We start from the raw sequence: 23,190 nt of genomic DNA, 5'->3' as shown, positions 1-23,190 counted from the left end.
GCGTACACCACACAGTCACTCTAGTCCAGGCCACTCTCCCAGTGTGCACTAATGCAGCAGAGGCTTTGATTTAATATCCGGATGTCCAGAATGAGTTACCTACCATGGGCCCATAGTAGAATATCTACAAACACCCTCTCAGACCCATTGGTGAGATAAAATCTGTTATACCACTGAACTCAGAGCACATAATTTCATCTTCACCATTGTGAGCAGTGTTGGAGAACTATTAGCACTCATAAAGGTGGTTGCAGAGATGTCACCTGCAAAGCATCCTATCCCAATCAGCAGCCCAAAGACCCACTGGATTGTGTGATAGTACCTGACAGGTGTTTATTCCATCTTACTTACAGCCATAGACCAAGCTCATGCAGAGACTAGCTGGTGAAAAGCAATATCCACTTCTGTCAGAAGATAGGGTACGAAGCAGCCTTTTTGCATCTTCCCAGCCACAGAAGCTTAGCATCAAACTAACAAGAGGAAGATCACTGCTAAATAATGGGGAGGGAGATAAAAGGGAAGGGAGATGTAAGGAATCCAAATCAGGGAAACAACTGCTGAAGTGTCAATTTAAAATGAGTCTGAAAATAAGGCCATCTAGGTGAGAGAGAGAGTTGGAGAAACATGCCAGGAGAGAACATTTCTTCAGTAGCAGGGAGTGTGATGGGGACGATGCTACAATCCTTTGAGACCTCAGGTGGTCTAAAATGGAATGGAAGCATCCAAACGGAACACTATCATGTCACCCCTAAACAAATAAAAGGAGTGACACATGCCTTTCCAAGAGGGAGATGTTATTTGTGCAAGGAGGGGAAACATCTGCAAAGCCAACCTCCATTTCTGAAGAGGAGCTACAATAAATTAGCTTCTTTCAAATGGGATAGGAGGATGGGAAAGAGAAAACAGACCGCATGCCCTGCTATGGAACAATTTTCTCAGGTCTACTGAATGAAATTCACCGATCTAAATAATGCTCATATCTCAGCACTCTGCAAACCATACTCCAAACTACCATAGCCTAGGGCCAGAAGTCAGGACCCTCTTCCTACCAGACTGGCATAGGCTCTGTGAGGATGACCACAAGACCTCCAGTAAGAAAAGGAGTACTTGTGGCACCTTAGAGACTAACCAATTTATTTGAGCATGAGCTTTCGTGAGCTACAGCTCACTTCATCGGATGCATACCGTGGAAACTGCAGCAGACATTATATACACACAGAGATCATGAAACAATACCTCCTCCCACCCCACTGTCCTGCTGGTAATAGCTTATCTAAAGTGATCATCAAGTTGGGCCATTTCCAGCACAAATCCAGGTTTTCTCACCCTCCACCCCCCGACACACAAACTCACTCTCCTGTTGGTAATAGCCCATCCAAAGTGACAACTCTCTTCACAATGTGCATGATAATCAAGGTGGGCCATTTCCAGCACAAATCCAGGTTTTCTCACCCCCCCCCCACCCCCATACACACACAAACTCACTCCCCTGCTGGTAATAGCTCATCCAAAGTGACCACTCTCCCTACAATGTGCATGGTAATCAAGGTGGGCCATGTCCAGCACAAATCCAGGCTCTCTCACCTCCCCCACTTTTTTTTCCCGGGGACACACACAGAAACTCACTCTCCTGCTGGCAATAGCTCATCCAAACTGACCACTCTCCAAGTTTAAATCCAAGTTTAACCAGAATGTCGGGGGGGGGGGGGGAGAGGAGGAAAAAACAAGGGGAAATAGGCTACCTTGCATAATGACTTAGCCACTCCCAGTCTCTATTTAAGCCTAAATTAATAGTATCCAATTTGCAAATGAATTCCAATTCAGCAGTTTCTCGCTGGAGTCTGGATTTGAAGTTTTTTTGTTTTAAGATAGCGACCTTCATGTCTGTGATTGCGTGACCAGAGAGATTGAAGTGTTCTCCGACTGGTTTATGAATGTTATAATTCTTGACATCTGATTTGTGTCCATTTATTCTTTTACGTAGAGACTGTCCAGTGTTCTAGTTAAATTAAAATTTCACAAGAATATACACTGGGCACTGCTTACTCCTGTATCCCCCTCCTCAACAATAGTGCACAACAGCTTTTCACATATAAACACAATGAACTAAACTTTCCCAATCTTATCTGCTAGCACACTTAGTGCTCCAAACTGTCTATGGGAGATATGCAACTGAAAACTGGAGCTAGAGTAATTTTTGAGATGCTTACAAAAACCACACCGAACCTGGAGGATGTAACAATTTTCTATTCTTATGTCCAGTGAGCACAGGCCCAGTGCTAAATGCACTGAATTTAAAATTGAGAGCCCATGTAATTTAGAGACTAGATGATAAATGGAATTAATACTGTTTTCTCTGGAGATCTCAGCTCACATCTGACTCAAGTCACAGTGAAATTGACTAAATCTTCAAAAAGATCTGTCCACGTCACCCAGCCACCGCACCGTTTGACACAACTGGCAGTCTCTGATCTATTACACTTTTTGATACAGCTGGGTCTCTGTTTATGGAAAGTGCAATATTGGAACAGCAACGAGCGACACAGCCAGACTAAGAGGCTTTGACAGAGGTGTGCCAACTCATTACAAGAATAGCAAGAACATTGAAGATCAAGACCAATGTGCATTAGCAGAGTTGTGTGGAGGCTCATAGGAAGATAACAGAAGCGTCGGATAGCAGTTGGGTTTCTGACCAGAGGTTTCTTCAGCACCTGCTGACCGTTGCCAGTCCTACACGTTCACTTTCATGAGTGTTAAAATTCACTCTGTTTAACATAAAACAATACTATATTGTTTATCTTTTTGTTCTGGACCATGCAGGTTTGTCCATAATAAAAAAAATTCTGCAGCTGAAGCTTTGGGACTTGCTCATTTGTACACCACAAGGACTTGAATGGTTAAATGTTGATGTCTTATTCATTCCTGAACATGAAGGATCATGTATAGTAAAGCAACTGAACTGTATACAACCTCACTTCCCCCTGTTTTCTGGCCCATTTCCTGTCTCTGAGAAGGTTAGAATTAACTGAATAGACAAGTACAGCTGAAAAATTTACAAATAATAAAACCTAGTTTGCAGTTTTTAAAATCTGTCTCATCTAAGATGAACGGCAGTCACCCAAGGAAAATATCTGATTCATTATGAAGTAAAATGCTTATTTTCCTTCTAGAACTGCTAACGAACAGAAGGCAAATTGCCAAGAAGAATACAGGCTTTCGAAGGACAAGCACCATTGAGTAATCTCAGCAGAATGCAGGGTTTGTACCAAGTAAATATGGAGACAGACCAGGGGACAGACCTGTGATATTTTTTAATGGGATACACATTCTCTCCCCCTTGCAAGGTTCACTGCCTGTTCACATCTGGAATTCGGGATCCAAATTGTTAAAAGGCATTTAAAGTTGCACATCACTTTTTCACCACTGTAAAACAAAGAGTAAAAGAAAATGAACACATACCATATCTGCTCTTTGCTTCTGGGTTCCCACTTCTTCCAAAGCTTGGGACAGCTGAGCCTTCAGAAAAATAAAAATCAGAACAGTATTTTTAGCGACTATGATCTTTGTTCAGTAACACTATGAATTATTACAGTTTGCCACCATTAAGTGGCCAGCACTCCAGTTTTGGGAAATGTGGACTGAGCTAAGTAGCACCTAAACACTTCAAACACCGCAGGGCCCATCGGATTGCTTCTGCTTGGATGATGTATGAAAAGTTTGAGGTTTTCAAGTCTCCCTTTCTTTTTTATTTGATTAAAGGAAAAAACCCACATTTATGCACTTTCCTCTCTATGTTTTTCTGAGGCTGGTGAAAGATGTTAGATTTATAGCCTTCAAGATGATAGGTCTTTAGCTATACGTAAAACAAACATAAAACTACTTCTAGAGCTGTGCAGCTGGGTCAGTCTCCGTGCATGTTGTCTTTGATCTCTTTAACAAGACTGCCAAATTTAGGGTACCAATTGTAGTTCAAACACTATGAAAGTAGCCAGACAAGGACCAGAGGTAATCATTTATTATCCTGTAATGAATGAAACTCCCCATAAGAAAAAAATTACAAATGCATGAAATACAGTGTGAACATATCTAATTTTATTATACTGTAGAGAGCCCCCAATAATACACGCACAGGATCTTTTGTGACATATAGGACCATTGTTATTATTTATTTGTATTAATGTGGTAAATAGAGGCTACAATCAAAATTAGTGCCTCATTACAAGGAAAAAGTCCTTGCCCTAAAGAGTTTACATTCTGTAGACACATGAAAGACAAGGCCTTGGTCTACACTAGGAGTTGAGGTCAAATTTAGCAGCATTAAATCGATTTAACCCTGCACCCGTCCACACGACGACGCCATTTTTTTCAACTTAAAGAGTTCTTAAAATCCATTTCCTTACTCCACCCCCGACAAGGGGATTAGCACTGAAATCGGCCTTGCTGCATCGAATTTGGAGTATTCTGGACACAATTAGATGGTATTGGCCTCCGGGAGCCATCTCAGAGTGCTCCATTGTGACCGCTCTGGACAACACTCTCAACTCAGATGCACTGGCCGGGTAGACACGAAAAGGCCCGTGAACTTTTGAATTTCAATTTCCTGTTTGGCCACTGTGGCAAGCTGCAGGTGACCATGCAGAGCTCATCAGCAGAGGTGACCATGATGGAGTCGCAGAATCACAAAAGAGCTCCAGCATGGATCGAACAGGATGTACAGGATCTGATCGCTGTATGGGGAGAGGAATCTGTGCTATCAGAACTACGTTCCAATTTCCAAAATGCCAAAACATTTGTCAAAATCTCCCAGGGCATGAAGGACAGAGGCCATAACAGGGACCCGAAGCAGTGCAGCGTGAAACTTAAGGAGCTGAGGCAAGCCTACCAGAAAACCAGAGAGGTGAATGGCCGCTCCAGGTCAGAGCCCAAAACATGCCGCTTCTATGATGAGCTGCATGCCATTTTAGGGGGGTTCAGACACCACTACCCCAGTCGTGTTGTTTGACTCCTTCAATGGAGATGGAGGCAACACGGAAGCAGGTTTTGGGGACGAGGAAGATGAGGAGGAGGAGGAGGAGGAGGTTGTAGATAGCTCACAGCAAGCAAGCGGAGAAACCAGTTTTCTCGATAGCCAGGAACTGTTTCTCACCCTGGACCTGGAGCCAGTACCCCCCAAACCCACCCAAGGCTGCCTCCCAGACCCGCCAGGCGGAGAAGGAACCTCCGGTGAGCGTACCTTTTAAAATACTATACATGGTTTAAAAGCAAGCATGTGAAAGGATTAATTTGCCCTGGCGTTCGCGGCTCTCCTGGATGTACTCCCAAAGCCTTTGCAAAAGGTTTCTGGGGAGGGCAGCCTTATTCCGTCCACCATGGCAGGACACTTTACCACTCTATGCCAGTAGCACGTACTCAGGAATCATTGTAGAACAAAGCATTGCAGTGTATGTTTGCTGGCGTTCAAACAACATCCATTCTTTATCTCTCTGTGTTATCCTCAGGAGAGTTATATCATTCATGGTCACCTGGTCACCTGGCTGAAAGAGGGTGGTTTTAGTAAGCGGACATTCAGAGGTGCCTGTTAGGCTATAGATATTCAGGTCTGTCTGTAAAGGCCTATACTCTAAGAATTTAGGTGTATTCTTATCACTTGGCTAATTATAGAGGTATAAAAGAGAGAATCAAAATCACTGTCTGCTGGTGTAAGGGCCTTCTCTTACTGTCACAGTCTGAGGCCCTGTTCTTAGGCTAAGGCCTTTGGCTAAGCAGCAGAGGCAGCCATAAGCTGGGAAGCAGTCACATCCTCACATTCCAAACTAGTCACATTGAAAAAAGGTGCTATTGGGCTGTTAGGCACTATCAGGACAGGATTGTATTCCTATCACCTCCAGAGAAAGGGAAGTGCCTAGAAAATGTAAAAGGAAACTTAGTTTGATAGCATCCTGTCTGGCAAGAACACACTTATCAATAGCTGGGATGTGAAATCCTCACTTCTGTATTGTTTTGTCATTATAGTTCCCACTTTGCTGTTGTTTGTCTATATAATCTCTGTCTGGTTCCGTGATTGTTCCTGTCTGCTGTATAATTAATTTTGCTGGGTGTAAACTAATTAAGGTGGTGGGATATAATTGGTTACATAATCATGTTACAATATGTTAGGATTGGTTAGTTAAATTTCAGGAAAATGATTGGTTAAGGTATAGCTAAGCAGAACTCAAGTTTTACTATATAATCTGTAGTCAATGAGGAAGTGAGTGGGAGTGGGGGTGGGGTGGGGGTGGGTGGGAGGTGGTGGGTGAGGGTGAGGGAAATGGGAGCAGGGAATGGGGGTAAGAAAATTGGAATCATGTTTTGCTAAAGGGGGAAATGGGAACAGGGAATGGGAGTAAGGACGTTGGAATCATGTTTGGCTAAGGGTAGGAATGGGAACAGGGACACAGATGTAAGGCTCTGTGGTGTCAGAGCTGGGAAGGAGGATACTAAGGAAGGAAACTGGAACCATGCTTGCTGGAAGTTCACCCCAATAAACGTCGAATTGTTTGCACCTTTGGACTTCAGGTATTGTTGCTCTCTGTTCATGCGAGAAGGACCAGGGAAGTAAGTGGGTGAAGGAATAAGCCCCCTAACAGTGCCCGTTCCTGCCGGGCTGTTTGCCTGTGGCTGAACAGAAATGTTCCCCGCTGTTAGCCACAGCGAGGGAAGAGGGTTGAGGGGGTAGGGTAGCCACGCGGTGCGGGGAGGCAAAATGCGACCTTGTAACGAAAGCACATGTGCTATGTATGTAATGTTAACAGCAAGGTTTACCCTGAAAGAGTGTAACCATTGTTCTATAAAATGTGTCTTTTCAAATACCACTGTCCCTTTTTTTTTTCTCCACCAGCTGCATGTGTTTCAAGGATCACAGGATCTTCTCCTTCCTTGCTGAGGCTGCTGGAGGATCAAACTAATATGCTCCAGCATATGGCTGAGCTGCAGGAAAGGCAGCAGGAGCACAGACTGCCGCTACAGCCCCTGTGTAACCAACCGCCCTCCTCCCCAAGTTCCACAGCCTCCTCACCCAGACGCCCAAGAATGTGGTGGGGGGGCCTCTGGCCACCCAACCACTCCACCCCAGAGGATTGCCCAAGCAACAGAAGGCTGGCATTCAACAAGTTTTAAAGTTTTAAACTTTTAAAGTGTCGTGTGGTCTTGTCCTTCCCTCCTCCACCACCCCTCCTGGTGCTTCTCTCCTCTCCCACCCCTCCTAGGCTACCTTGGTAGTTATCCCCCTATTTGTGTGATGAATTAATAAAGAATGCATGAATGTGAAGCAACAATGATTTTACTGCCTCTGCAAGTGGTGATCAAAGGGAGAAGGAGAGGGTGGTTAGCTTACAGGGAAGTAGAGTGAACCAAGGGGCGGGGGGTTTCATCAAGGAGAAACAAACAGAACTTTCACACCATAGCCTGGCCAGTCATGAAACTGGTTTCCAATGCTTCTCTGATGCGCACCGCGCTCTCCTGTGTTCTTCTAACCGCCCTGGTGTCTGGCTGTGTGTAACAAGCAGCCAGGTCATTTGCCTCAACCTCCCACCCCGCCATAAACATCTCCCCCTTACTCTCACAGATATTGTGGAGCGCACAGCAAGCAGTAATAACAATGGGAATACTGGTTTTGCTGAGGTCTAACCGAGTCAGTAAACTGCGCCAGCGCGCTTTTAAACGTACAAATGCACATTCTACCACCATTCTGCACTTGCTCAGCCTGTAGCTGAACAGCTCCTGACTACTGTCCAGGCTGCCTGTGTATGGCTTCATGAGCCATGGCATTAAGCGGTAGGCTGGGTCCCCAAGGAGAACTATAGGCTTTTCAACATCCTCAACTGTTATTTTCTGGTCTGGAAAGTAAGTCCCTTGCTGCAGCTGTTGAAACAGACCAGAGTTCCTGAAGATGCGAGCGTCATGTACCTTTCCCGGCCGTCCCACGTTGATGTTGGTGAAACATCCCTTGTGATCCACCACTGCTTGCAGCACTATTGAAAAGTACCCCTTGTGGTTTATGTACTCGCCGGCTTGGTGCTCCGGTGCCAAGATAGGGGATATGGGTTCCGTCTATGGCCCCACCACAATTAGGGAATCCCATTGCAGCAAAGCCATCCACTATGACCTGCACATTTCCCAGGATCACTACCCTTGATATCAGCAGATCTTTGATTGTGTTGGCTACTTGCAGCACAGCAGCCCCCACAGTAGATTTGCCCACTCCAAATTGATTCCCGACTGACTGGTAGCTGTCTGGCGTTGCAAGCTTCCACAGGGCTTTCGCCACTCGCTTCTCAACTGTGAGCGCTGCTCTCATCTTGGTATTCTTGCGCCTCAGGGCAGTAGAAAGCAAGTCACAAAGTTCCATGGAAGTGCCCTTACGCATGCAAAAGTTTTGCAGCCACTGGGAATCGTCCCAGACCTGCAACACTATGCGGTCCCACCAGGCTGTGCTTGTTTCCCGAGCCCAGAATCAGCATTCTACGCCATGAACCTGCCCATTAGCACCATGATGCCCACATTGCCAGGGCCTGTGCTTTGAGAGAAGTCTGTGTCCATGTCCTGATCACTCTTGTCACCGCGCTGACGTCACCTACTCACCTGGTTTCGCTTTGCCAGGTTCTGGTGCTGCATATACTGCTGGATAATGTGTGTGGTGTTTCATGTGCTCCTAATTGCCAAAGTGATCTGAGCGGGCTCCATGCTTGCCGGGGTATGGCGTCTGCACAGAAAAAAGGCACAGAACGATTGTCTAACTTTGCTCTGACGGAGGGAGGGGCAACTGACGACATGGCTTACAGGGAATTAAAATCAACAAAGGGGGTGACTTTGCGAGAAACAGAATGGCCCCCTCAAGGATAGAACTCAAAACCCTTGGTTTAGCAGGCCACTGATTTCACGGAGGGAGGGAGGAGAAAATGAATACAAAACAAATCTGGTCTATTTCTTGTTTTGATCCACTTCATCTGTCTTTATACATCTTGCTGGCAGCAGACTGTGCAGTACGACTGCTAGCCATTGTCATCTCCTGGGTGCTTGGCAGAAGACGGTGCAGTATGACTGCTGGCCATCGTCTTCTGCTGGCTGCTGATTAAAAGACAGTGCACTGCCAGTAGGACTCAATCGCCATGTGACGAAACTTAAAAGGGAAATGACCTGGCTGAGTCACTCCCATGTTTGCCCAGGCGCCCCTGACCTCATCGAGGTCAGTTAAAAGAGCACCCAGGACTACGTCGACGACGGCTACCAGTCATACTGCACTGCACTGGCAGTCTGCTGCCAAAAGGCAATAAACTGCTGCTGTGTAGCAATGCAGTACCAAGTCTGCCAGCACCCAGGAGACACACGGTGACGGTTAGCTGAGCGGGCTCTATGCTTGCCGTCGTATGGCGTCTGCATAGGTAACTCAAGAAAAAAGGCGCAAAACGATTGCTTTCACAGAAGAAGGGAGGGAAGGGGGGCCTGACGATATGCACCCAGAACCACCCGCGACAACGTTTTAGCCCCATCAGGCATTGGGATTTCTACCCAGAATTCAAATGGGCAGTGGAGACTGCGGGAACTGTGGGATAGCTACCGACAGTGCAACGCTTCGGAAGTAGATGGTTGCCTCGGTACTGTGGACACACTCCGCTGACTACATGCGCTGAAAGCATTTGTGTGGGGACACACACAATCGACTGTATAAAAATGCTCTGTAGAAAACCGACTTCTACAAATTCGACCTAATTTCGTAGTGTAGACATACCCAAGGATAGGTGCAGAAACAGAGGCACAGAGAAAGGAAGTGACTTGCCCATAGTCACACTCCAGGTCACTGGCAAAGCTGGGAATAGATCCAGCTCTCCTAAACCCTAATCTAGTTTTCTATTCACTGGACCATATTGCCTCTCATAGCAATGCATGTACTGAAGACTATTCAGAGATTTTTTTGCAGCCTTCAGGCAGAGGAGTTCAAAAGCTCCTGCCTTTGTAAAGCAGAACTTGAGACTAAACAGAGGTATGTTCAGGAACTCCTGTAGAGAAACCCTGATGGGAAGATGCTCTGGTAGAGTCCTTGGAGGTGATGGTGGCTTGGGTTCTCTCAAGGAGACAGTGGCATGGTGAATATTTTGGGGCTGACGAACTCTCGTTGCAAAGCAGGCTAACAGAGTTTTCCTGGCCGAGGCTCTCTCAAAGAAACCCTAAGCTGGATTTGTGCTGGAAATGGCCCAACTTGATGATCACTTTAGATAAGCTATTACCAGCAGGACAGTGGGGTAGGAGGAGGTATTGTTTCATGGTCTCTGTGTGTATATAATGACTTCTGCAGTTTCCACAGTATGCATCCGATGAAGTGAGCTGTAGCTCACGAAAGCTCATGCTCAAATAAATTGGTTAGTCTCTAAGGTGCCACAAGTCCTCCTTTTCTTTTTGCGAATACAGACTAAGACTACGGCTGTTACTCTGAAACCTGTAAGCTGGTGCAGTGACAGAGGAACTAGGTTTCCCTAGGAGAAAGCTGTAAGCCAATCTTGGTTCAGAGATGGCATCTCTTCTGAGTTAAAGATACGCCTATGCAGTTTTGTGGAAATGGTGAACCAACCCGGTGAAGGAGCTTTGGTAGAATCTTATGATTCTTCGGTGATGATGGGCCTTTATGAAAGAAAACACTAGAGGAAACTGGTATTGTAGTATTAGTTCAGAGAAATGACAGACAATACTTTGTTGTCACTTCTTTCCACCTCTTCTGTTCCATGACACCATGCTAGCCTCCGATCAGCCTCCCTGTGGCTAGCACAGAGCGTGAAGGATAGTCTCAAAGGAAGAAAGCAAAACACATTTAAATAGTATAAATAACCCAATACAAACTAAAATTTTTCATACAAACTAATTCAGGCAGATATTCATTAAACCCTCCAGAGTCTCTATAATGACATCTCTACACTACATAATATGGGCTTTACGAGCACCGTATCCAAAAGACATGAATGACAAGCAGTTCATGACAATGAAATGAAAAACATTAAGCTACACAAGCTAATCGCACTGAAATACAAGCAAACTAAAAATTACAGTCTCAGAGTTCAGCATAAAATGTGTAGATCAATTCCCCAAACAAAGAAACAAACACTGCAATTAGGCAGAGCCCAAGTCTCCCTCAGCTCAGTGGAAGGACCAAGAAAGTTACAGGTTCTAGCTGTGCAGACCATATAAGGATGTCATGTTATTAAAGGAACAGGCACCCATACAAGATGAATGTGGTTTTAACATAACCCTGGGTTCTCTTGTGGGGAAATGAAGCACACTCATTAAACACTACAGGAGATGCCAGCCCTCTGCAGACGTAAAGAGCAAGCACAAGCAAGAAAGTAAAACTGAAATTCCCACAAGGATGCTGAAATGTCAGGAGACTGTTTGTAAATTCACCAATGCCTGGGAGCAATTTTTCCCCACAAATATTTCATCAGGTAGAATTCTATCGCCAGATAGAGTCAGAAAAGAGCCAGATATTGCAAGTGCAAAGACATTCTTCATATGCTGGAATAACCTTTGCAACACACACATGGATGGAATGAACACAGTGGATAGAAAATAAATAAACTTTCCAACATCTCTAATGGACTTAGGTCTACATGAAGAGGGTTTTAACCATCAGACAAGGACTATTTGACCATCCTGAGCTAGAAACAAAAAAAGGATTAAGGGTTACATATTAGTCTACAATTGCACCCTGTGGTTCCCAACCCATGGTGCAATCAGCACACAGCTGCAGCCCATGTGACATCCTCAAGGCCGTACAGGTAGTATATATATTGTGTGGATGAGGCCCACATAACACACAGAAAGTTGCATGTAAGGCCCACAATGGTAAATAGGTTGAGAACCTATCAGGGGGTAGCCGTGTTAGTCTGTATCCGCAAAAACAACAAGGAGTCCGGTGGCACCTTAAAGACTAACAGATTTATTTGAGCATAAGCTTTCGTGGGTAAAAACCCCACTTCTTCAGATGCATGGAGTGAAAATTACAGATGCAGACATAAATATACTGACACATGAAGAGAAGGGAGTTACCTCACTAGTGGAGAACCAGTGGTGACAGGGCCAATTCGATCAGGGTGGATGTAGTCCACTCCCAATATAGATGAGGAGGTGTCAATTCCAGGAGAGGCAAAGGTGCTTTTGTAATGAGCCAGCCACTCCCAGTCCCTATTCAAGCCCAAATTAATGCAAATAAATTTAGCTCTGCTGTTTCTCTTTGACGTCTGTTTCTGAAGGTTTTTTTTGGTTAAACCTAATACTGGTTCCAGTCTGTGAGGGTCTATCTTGGACTAAGGAAAAGTCAAACAGACCAAAGACAATAAGTGCTGAAAAGCAATCCATGAACAGATTGAAATGCCCAAGTGTGAGGGCACTTCACTAAGGCTACTGTGATACTGACTGAGATAGGAATCTGACGTTGAAGGCTGTTAATCCAAGAGAATTCTAAATCTAAATGGTTCTTGGAGGAGCACATTAGGAAAGTCAATTACATTTACCACAAACCCTCCCAAACATTTTAACAATGTGTGTTTCACAGGATACTTTCCACCATCCCTGTATTTCCAAAATAAGGAATTCGTCCCCAACCCAAAGTAATAGAGGAGAACAAGTTATAGGTGCTGAGCACGTTTATAACCCGCTTTTTACTTAGAATTCGCACTGTAACTCTCCCCTACCACACGGTGTACATATTCTTTTTCCCACTTCTTTCTTCAGTTTCAAACTTGACCTACACAATGGCTCAGGCTAATATTAAGCTCCTGCAAACTGGCTAAGAGGAGAGCTGTCCAAGATGCAAAAGGTGACACCTACACACCTTCCAAAACTAAGATGCAGGGCAAAGTGCAGTCACTGAAGCAAAGAACCGCATGCAAAGTTCCCGGCTCACAAGAAATTATGACATATATGCACAGTTCTGATAGAAACAAAAAGACTTAAGAGGAACTAAGTGCTTGTCTATAAGACAAGTTACTGTGCAGAACACTAGGCTGGGAATCTATACTGCACCAGCTTGCCATGCAGTAACTGCACTCTGGTACCTTCACTGTGTTGTAGCAGTGTCCACACGGGATACCACTGTATGTCGAGCTGGAGCACTGTAGATTCACACCCTGGCTTGCTGCGCAATAACTGCCTGGATAGATAAGCTCTCCATCCCTCCCACGTATTTGAACATAGTACCTGTGAAAAGTCCAGCCCTGGGAATATCTCTAAACTTTGATTTATTGACACAAAACTTCCTTAATGAGAAATGAGCACTGGTGAAGAGTTCTATACTGAATTCAGGAAAATGAAGTCCTCTATTTTTCCAGAGAACAAATACAGCAGGGATAATATTAGGTCAAGCGTCTCCTCTCTGCCCCACCTAGTTGCCTTAACCCTGACCATGACACTGAGCAACTAACTGTCTGAGATTTGAACCAGTGACCTAGAGTTAAGACCTCATGTTTCATTACCATATCCCTAAGCCTTGGTAAAATTAAACAGTGGGGAAACAAATCTGTTCTGAAAACAAGCAGCATCCATGTGACTCGCTGCTCAAACAAGGGAAATTAATTTACTTGAAGGCTTAATCTGTTATTTGGGCAGCATACAACATGTCATCATGGCAATGTATCAATTAGGGGAATTGTCTGATGGGATGCCATAAGAATGGGAGTTATGGTGTGGTGTTATTTAACATCTTGGCTGAAATTTGAGATGGGGATCCACAAAGCATATTAGCATAATACATAGATGCAAAGTTTGGCAGGTTTGCAAAAAAACCTTTTGAAGAGGTCAAAGAAAGGATCAAGAGAAATTCAAAACATGGACAGTAAATAACATAAGATTTAACTTTAAAAAAAACACACATATGGGTGGAACAGACCTCTCAAACTGTTATGCCAACAGAGACCTAGAGGCAAAAGTGGACAGCAAGTTAAATACGAATTGCAGCGTGCTATGGCAAGCCAGTATGATTTTGGGCTGCAATCACAGAAGCATCATATCACAAAATAGGCTCTCTCTACTGCATTTGTTCCTGGGCAGCTCAGTGCCAAGAAGGGAAGAGGAACTACCGGGAATTCAGAGAATAGCAACCAAACATGATTAGATGGTTGGAGGAAACCATTTATGAAAAAAGACAAACTATACATTTTATCTCTTTTTACTGAGACAGAAGTCTTCAGAGGAGTACTGTACAAAATGCATAATCACCATGAGAAAACATTAAAGTGTCTTAATATCAAGGCTGGAGAGGAATTATTTAGGGTGCTAAAAAGGAGTAGAATTAGATATAATTCATGATCATATTACATCCCTGTGGCAACTACAGCCATTGCTTAAATAAAAATGTAAAGAGAGACATATTTAATGTATTGTTAACTGTCATTTAATATGACCCAGCAGCTAGAAATAAGAAGGTGGCCCCAGCCAGCATTTCACAAGCCAACAGAAAGCGATTTGCATATCGTAATTTGAGAACCTTTGCAAATATACAGTATAGGTATATCAGGAAGACATTATCACCCAACTCTCTCTTCCACATGCACTGGGGGTTAGACAAGCACTGAATGTACCAAACTAGTAGTGGTCCGCTGGGACTGATCTACCAGGCTGTGAAGTAGCTGATCTGTATGTTTTATCACAAGAGCCTGAAATATTAGCCCTACCCTCTAGCCCTTTCATTAGCCCAAATCAAATATTGAACTTAGCTCAGCTGTTACAGGAAAGATGCTTGCAACATCATTCACTACCATATTCCTACTAGGCCACAAGAAAATGCAAACTAAGCAGCAGCATGACACACACACACATTTTTTAATTATGAAGGAGAAATTAGGCTCTGAACTTACCCAACATCTCACTTAATCAGAGCACTTCAGAAAAGCTGGCAGCCACCGCAACAGCTTAAGGAAGCAGCTGGAGGGAGACCTAGAATAGCACATAGCAGCCTGTTGCACCCCTTGATTCAGACACATGTAGGGTATTTACAGGGCCACCTCGGAAGGAGTTGAGGGGACTGTTCTTGTATTGTTTCCTGTAGCTTGCCTTTCAGGTATAGAACAGTCGGGTTGCTCAATTCATACATTTTCAGCCCTGTACCCAAGACTAATTTATGCCACATGGCCTCATGCCACTTAAGACTCTTTGCAATTTATCATGCCACCTCTCCACCTTATTAATGGAAATGTACATCCCCTTCACAAGGTGCACTCTCAGATTTGCCACTCAGGCCAGAAGAATAAAATATGCAACAGAAGCTGGAGCAAAGTTTGCCATTGTAATCTCAGAGCTTTTTCCTGTAAAAAAGCAACATCCCCACATTTAACAGACTTGAGTCTGTTCTATCCAAGTTTTTGTGCTGGGCCCATCACTGTAGTTTCTGGGGGATCTCTCTCAGTAGCAAGGACATGCACACTGAATTTTCAGACACAAATGGAAATGTGTTATCTTTCAGCTCCCAAGAAATTTCCATTACTTAACGTACATGTTCAATTCCCATGGACCACAGTGCTCAAGCTTTAAGGAATCTGAATGTACTGGGTTAAAGAATTGGATAGGCAAGTAAGTTGCCAACCAACAATTTGCCCACTAACCACACAGTGTGGTCAGGGCAACCAAAATCAGTTAAGCAGAGTATGCCAGAAAAACATCCTGCTCAGCATTTAACAAATCTCTTTAAAAAGCCGGGGGGGAATCATCTGTCAATTTAAAACGTTCATCCATTGGGACAACACTGCCTAATGTAAACCAGTTCCTAGTACTATTACATCCTCTTCCTAGGAGGTATGCTAAATTGTAAGCTGACCATATTCTAGATATGCTATCCAGACTTTGAAGCAATAATATAAATGGTTTGAGAGCATGGGAACCAATTCAAATACCAGGGAGACATTTCTGAATTGTTCAGTTTACTTCCCTGTGCTCTTTGAGTTAATGGCTCTTCTCAAATACCTTCCAAAACAGCAATTGTAGCTACATCAGCCATATTTCAAACCTTCATGAGTAAACACAAACATGGGAAATATACCAGACAGGAGTGAATCAAAAAGGTCAAGACCACTGCTCTCCTCATAACTGCTCCTTGTGTCTGTCAAACATCTATTAATGCCAGCTCTGGAGTAGGAAGTGTTTGGTCAGAACTATAGAGCTTTGAGGATTAATGAATCAAGCCCCAAACAATCTGTTAATTACAAGGCAGGTGGTTAAACTGGCCACATCAATGGCCCGAATCTCTCCTCTGGAGCATGAATGTGAGCCAGCTGCCCTATGTTATGGACAAGCTGCTCAAGTGACAGACACACTCGCAGGAAAAATTAAGCTCCTCAACCTCTAGTGAACAAACTTTCCCCTCCATTCTATGAGCAATTAGCAAATCTAAGTACTCCCTTTGTGAACCCACAGTAAATTGTGTGTGTTACACGCAGGTCGTAAATCAAAACAATTTTGACGTGAAGGCATAACACTTTGAAGTCTTGTGTTTTCATTAGGAAATATGAAGAAACTCCATACAATCATAATATAAATGTTTGTACTTGATGATGAATGGAGACATGCAGAAGTCTCACTATCATGGAGAAAAAGGAAGAGTCATAGCAATCAGAGACTATCAGAGTAATATATATATGCACATACATGGCTGATTATTCCTGGCTTGTGCCAACTTTCCTAGTCAGAATTCCAGACCAAGGTCCCCAGGGGAAGACAAGCTACTTCTTGGTGGTGCAGGGGTTTCAGTGGCAGAAGCTATAGTTTGCAACCCCTAGGTGTGCAGCACTTCCTGAAAAGGACACCTAGGAGACACTGATACATTGCACTTTTTGTACAGTATCTTCTCCCAGGATTCCCAGATACACCTTAGAGCTCCTCTCTCCTAATAGAAAGTCTGCGAGGGTGGTGGTGAATTTCCCATCAGGGTAGCTGCCTCATGAACTAACAAGGTGAAGCCAAGCCTAAAGGGGTTATGACATAGCTGCAAAATGTTACATTTTTTGCAATATGAAAAATTTCTAAGTTGACCGTAGCAGTATTTTAAAGAAACACTGCATGCAAATTGAAGAAATCCGTTGTGGTGCTTGGCCAATTTACTTAGAAGGCCCCATATTCCCACCATACAACGTGGCCTTGTGTGCTTCTTTGGCAAATTACCTTAAAAACATTGAGGAATATTTTGTAAGGATCAGAAAAACACTATTTTAAAATCTTGTTTCAAATACATGAAACACAGGAAACCTAAATAAGGCTCAGTTTTTTAGACTCTGATATCACTCTGATGTTTGCTGTGAGCTAATCAAAAACCTATGTATAACTTCGCATATTTACCTGTGTAACATACCAAAAAAAAAATTATATATATATATATACACACACACACAGGGCCAGATCCTCTGACTGGGCTAAATTCCCACAAGCTTGTGGCTCGAGCACGCTGTGCTTTTTGGCTGCTTTAACTTGCGACACTGGTCAAGTGACCCCTACCCCATGATTTGTTTGAGAGAGAGAAGGAGCAGAAAGGCAGTGTCAAACCACCTCTTCCCTTCCCCACTACTCCCCAGGTGAGCCAAGCAGAATTCTGCACATCTGAGGCTCTAGGCCAAATACAAGAGGACACTAAAAAGGTGGGTGGGTTATAGAACACATGCAGGCACTCAACTGGTCATGGAACTGCTATTTGACTATTCTGTAATGTACTAAGAATCTGAAGATGTATATATTCACTGAGTTTATATTTTATCTAGAATGCTTGAACAGTATCATGAGATTATACTGAGGTTAAAATCACATACAAAATGTCCCTGGTGCCCTCCTGCATGTCGATTTTTTGTAAGATTCTGTTCAGTGAAAGAAAACAGGAGGAAACTTTGCTTTCGAGACAGCTGTGAACAGCTCATTCGTGTGGGCGGCAGGGATTGTGACAGAAGTAACTCAGCCAGTCATACTTAGACTTCAGTTTATTTGCATACTGCAATCCTATGTATTAAAATATTGTGAAAGCTGAAATGAAAAGAAATTTTCACTAGTGAAACATGCCAACTTATGACATTGCAGCCAAGAGATGCAACTTTCAAAAGCTAAAAAATCCCTTTGCCTGCTTAGTCCTTTGAAGTTATATATTTATACCATGCTATACAATATCTTCTCATCAATCCTTTAGCCCAGTATTGGTGCAGATTATCAGAGATTTGGAGCTGTTTCAGTAATTCCAAAGTGTCCTCCAAATGTACATGGGATTTAATGGTCTAGGACAATTAAAAATATTACTTTGAAGCCTTCCACTGGCGACTGCTAATCTTCCGTGCAGCAGCATTATTTGAGAAACAAAGTGAAGGAGCTCAATATTAGAGACTGTTAAAAAATTTCCATACTGCTTTAATGATTCAAGTCATTTTACTGCTCTCAGGAAAGTTCTTCTGGTTATTAAACCGAGAGCACACACACGACATATGCGGGAAATAACATCTACAAATAAATTATAATAGTCCCCGAAGTGTCAAACACTACCCAATGTAATTTCACAGCAGTTGGGGAGGGGACAGAAGTGAGGGGGGAATCAGTCTCTCTGTAATAACCATAGAGAAGTGTGGAAGAAAATTCCCTACTAACTTTCAAACACACAAGTTTATACACTGCTGCTGTAGAAGCGAAGCTCATTTTGATTTATAGGAATGTTGTAACGAGCAAAACAGAGATCATGTTCTTATTGACAGGTTTCAGAGTAACAGCCGTGTTAGTCTGTATTCGCAAAAAGAAAAGGAGGACTTGTGGCACCTTAGAGACTAACCAATTTATTAGAGCATAAGCTTTCGTGAGCTACAGCTCACTTCTTCAGATGCATATAGTGGAAACTGCAGCAGGCTTTATATATACACAGAGAATATGAAACAATACCTATTCCCACCCCACTGTCCTGCTGGTAATAGCTTATCTAAAGTGATTTCCAGCACAAATCCTTATCACATGTGGAGAGTTGTAATTAAAATGGGTTTTGCAGATAATTGCTTATATGGGTTTTAATGTAGTTTGGTCTCAACCACCCTCTCCAGTCCCTTCAGAAACTGAAGCTACTTAAACCAAAGGAAATTCAAACCTGTGTAAAAAAGTCACCCCAAGGGCTGCCAAGGCACCAGTATTCCCTGTGCCTCCAATGGCAACTTACATAAAGGAGGAATTACATTGGTTTTGTGCAGAGTAATAAAGTCTATTTCCCTCATATAAGCAAGAGCTGCTGGATGTTACAGAGAAATAACTTCCTACTGGACATGATGCGTAGTAGTGAAATGCCGCCCCCAAGTGTGAGACTTATAGGCAGCTGGGTTAACTCCCGGGGCGTGAGATGCATGAATAAAGAAAAGGAACTCTGATGTTAACACATAAAAAATTATACTTGAAACTGGAAAATTGCTGGAGTCACCCTTATAATTACTGAAGACACAGGGAAAGCATCTGCGAGCTACAGGCTCCTGTCAAAGTCACTATCAAGATTTACTGGACAGAGAGATAATGGCTAAATCTTTCCCTTGCTCTCAAGTTTCAAGGACAGACCAATCTTTCTTGCTCTGTTTTGTTTTAAGTGACAGATTCACTAGCTGGTAATGTCAAGAATTGCAGATAGCAAGTTTACTATAATGTTACAGGTCATCCTAAGTTCTCAGTGCTACTACAGTGTGAAGGGGTTCATCCAGAATCAGGAGGGACCATTTAATAGACCCATGTGTTCATAGGACAAAGTGGAATATGATGACTTCAAACAGGAGATAATTTTTTTGACAACCCAGGAAAGTACTTAACCTTGGCCCAAAATCAGCTGCATGGCTCTGTAACGGTCAGGAGATCTAGTTTTTATTCCCAGCTCTGCCAAACAACTGCTGTGAAGCCTTCGCAAGTTATTTAATTTCTCTGAAACTCAGTCTCTCCATCTGTAAAAAGATAACATCTACTCTGTAACGTGATTTGGGATTTTTGGATGAAAGGAGATAGCCAAGTGCAAGATATTATCGCCACTGACACAAAGTGCATCCAGCACAACCCAGATGGCTCAGTCAGTAAAAACACCACACACTTAATTTTAGCCTCAGAAACAACTCTAACATCATAATCAAAAAGGCTGACAAAGGAGGTGCTGTCGTCATCATGAATAGGTTGGAATATGAACAAGAGGCTGCTAGGCAGCTCTCCAACACCACTTTCTACAAGCCATTACCCTCTGATCCCACTGAAGGTTACCAAAAGAAACTACAGCATTTGCTCAAGAAACTCCCTGAAAAAGCACAAGAACAAATCCACACAGACACACCCCTGGAACCCCGACCTGGGGTATTCTATCTGCTACCCAAGATCCATAAATCTGGAAATCCTGGACGCCCCATCATCTCAGGCATTGGCACCCTGACAGCAGGATTGTCTGGCTAGGTAGACTCCCTCCTCAGGCCCTACGCTACCAGCACTCCCAGCTATCTTCGAGACACCACTGACTTCCTGAGAAAACTATAATCCATCGGTGATCTTCCTGAAAACACCATCCTGGCCGCTATGGATGTAGAAGCCCTCTACACCAACATTCCACATAAAGATGGACTACAAGCCATCAGGAACACTATCCCCAATAATGTTACGGCAAACCTGGTGGCTGAACTTTGTGACTTTGTCCTCACTCATAACTATTTCACATTTGGGGACAACGTATACCTTCAAATCAGCGGCACTGCTATGGGTACCCGCATGGCCCCACGGTATGCCAACATTTTTATGGCTGACTTAGAACAACGCTTCCTCAGCTCTTGTCCCCTAATGCCCCTACTCTACTTGCGCTATATTGATGACATCTTCATCATCTGGACCCACGGAAAAGAAGCCCTTGAGGAATTCCACCATGATTTCAACAATTTCCATCCCAACATCAACATCAGCCTGGACCAGTCCGCATAAGAGATCCATTTCCTGGACATTACGGTGCTAATAAGCGATGGTCACATAAACACCACCCTATACCGGAAACCTACTGACCGCTGTGCCTACCTACATGCCTCCAGCTTTCACCCAGACCACACCACATGATCCGTCGTCTACAGCCACGCTCTACGATACAACCGCATTTGCTCCAAACTCTCAGACAGAGACAAACACCTACAAGATCTCTATCAAGCATTCTTACAACTACAATACCCACCTGCTGAAGTGAAGAAACAGATTGACAGAGCCAGAAGAGTACCCAGAAGTCACCTACTACAGGACAGGCCCAACAAAGATAATAACAGAACGCCACTAGCCATCACCTTCAGCCCCCAACTAAAACTTCTCCAACGCATCATCAAGGATCTACAACCTATCCTGAAGGACGACTCATCACTCTCACTAATCTTGGGAGACAGGCCAGTCCTCGCCTACAGACAGCCCCCCAACCTGAAGCAAATACTCAAAAGCAACCACACACCACACAATAAAACCACTAACCCAGGAACCTATCCTTGCAACAAAGCCCGTTGCCAACTGTGCCCACATATCTATTCAGGGGACACCATCACAGGGCCTAATAACATCAGCCACACTATCAGAGGCTCGTTCACCTGCACACATACCAATGTGATATATGCCATCATGTGCCAGCAATGCCCCTCTGCCATGTACATTGGGCAAACTGGACAGTCTCTACGTAAAAGAATAAATGGACACAAATCAGATGTCAAGAATTATAACATTCCTAAACCAGTCAGAGAACACTTCAATCTCTCTGGTCACTCGATTTCAGACCTAAAGGTCACAATATTAGAACAAAAAGACTTCAAAAACAGACTCCAACGAGAGACTGCTGAATTGGAATTAATTTGCAAACTGGATACAATTAACTTAGGCTTAAATAGAGACTGGGAGTGGATGTGTCATTACACAACGTAAAACTATTTCCCCATGTTTATTCTCCCCCCCCCTCGCCCCCGGCACTGCTCCTCGGACATTCCTGTTAACTGCTGGAAATGGCCCACCTTGATTATCACTACAAAAGGTTTTCTCCCCTCCCCCCGTTCTCCTGCTGGTAATAGCTCATCTTAAGTGATCACTCTCCTTACAGTGTGTATGATAACACCCATTTTTTCATGTTCTGTGTGTATAAATCTCCTCACTGTATTTTCCACTGAATGCATCCGATGAAGTGAGCTGAAGCTCATGAAAGCTTATGCTCAAATAAATTGGTTAGTCTCTAAGGTCCCACTAGTATTCCTTTTTTTTACTTAATTTTAGGTCCATGAAGTCCCTCCTGTGTTCAGATGAAGCTCTTTCTTGCTCTCTCTCCTACTCTTTGTATCCCAAAGGCCAAGTCCACCTCCAACTCTGACACAAAATACAAAGCTCAAGATGACAACTGGATCGGGGGCAGAGGGTGGAACAGGACCAGGAGGGGGTCTAATGGGAAAGATTTTGGATTACCCAAAATCCAAAAGGACAACACAGTCCTCTATTTCCCATTGTTGGCATTTATTCAGAGATGTTAAGGAACACAGCATTAAGAGGCAATAGGAGGAGACAGTAGAGGGTAGAAGGATCACTAAAACATACTCAGGAAGCCTTCTCTGGAGATCAGGACCACTGACTTTAGCCTGGAGCAGTTTTCAGTGGAAGGCAGATAGGTGCAGCTACTGATGAACATTGGGGCTCAGGTGTTCCTGTGTTTGCAAAAAGTGCCTGATTTATAAGAACAGCTCAGAACCACAGAAAGCATCTGTTGATTTTGCATTCTGAACTGCGGTGAAATTTTGAGACGCGAGGGAGAAACCCAACGAGAGAAACTCATTTCCTCCTGTTTTTCCTTGATGTTTTCCTTCCAGATGTTGGCTATATGGGGAGGAGTATGGAGACCAGAGGATTAGCAAAGATCTACTGGGAATACTATACTGCTTCTGTAGGTCTGTTGTCTTCCATTTGAATCAAACAGTGCTGCAGCCCTGGGGAAGGAATGCTGCCAAACAAAATGTGAGTTTGCAGCTGCTTCCTCACCACCGAAGGGCAGCCTGACTGACGAAACTTTGCCAAGCCTACTGCTGGTAGAGTTATGCAGCAGGCCAGGACAGCAACTCACAGTCTCACATGAGTGAATTCCCAGTGGTGGTGGACTCTAAGGGATTCATTCCACTTCACTGGAACACCACAGGAGAAACTCCACAGCTAATGCACTCC

The 23,190-nt window shown here is 43.8% G+C and overlaps 1 protein-coding gene across 6 annotated transcripts in view; it reads right to left on the bottom strand.

Annotated features, from left to right (window-relative positions):
- The window catches only part of MAD1L1 (mitotic arrest deficient 1 like 1), a 565,246-nt gene that overhangs the window by 255,599 nt on the left and 286,457 nt on the right, over positions 1–23,190 (bottom strand). For 3 of the 6 annotated variants that reach the window (XM_073361988.2, XM_073361987.2, XM_073361989.2), the window contains exon 13: positions 3,460–3,516. In XM_073361988.2, coding sequence (XP_073218089.1) covers positions 3,460–3,516 — 57 coding nt within the window. Of the gene's footprint in view, positions 1–3,459; positions 3,517–5,233; positions 5,256–5,409; positions 5,466–8,619; positions 8,735–23,190 lie in introns of those variants that run through there. The other 3 variants (XM_073361990.2, XM_073361991.2, XM_073361992.2) reach the window with 3 other exon arrangements.

This window comes from Lepidochelys kempii, chromosome 10 (assembly GCF_965140285.1).
Source record: "Lepidochelys kempii isolate rLepKem1 chromosome 10, rLepKem1.hap1, whole genome shotgun sequence".
NCBI lineage: Eukaryota > Metazoa > Chordata > Testudines > Cheloniidae > Lepidochelys > Lepidochelys kempii.
The sequence above is the reverse complement of the archived record's forward strand: the minus strand, read 5'-3'. Positions and strand labels throughout refer to the sequence as shown.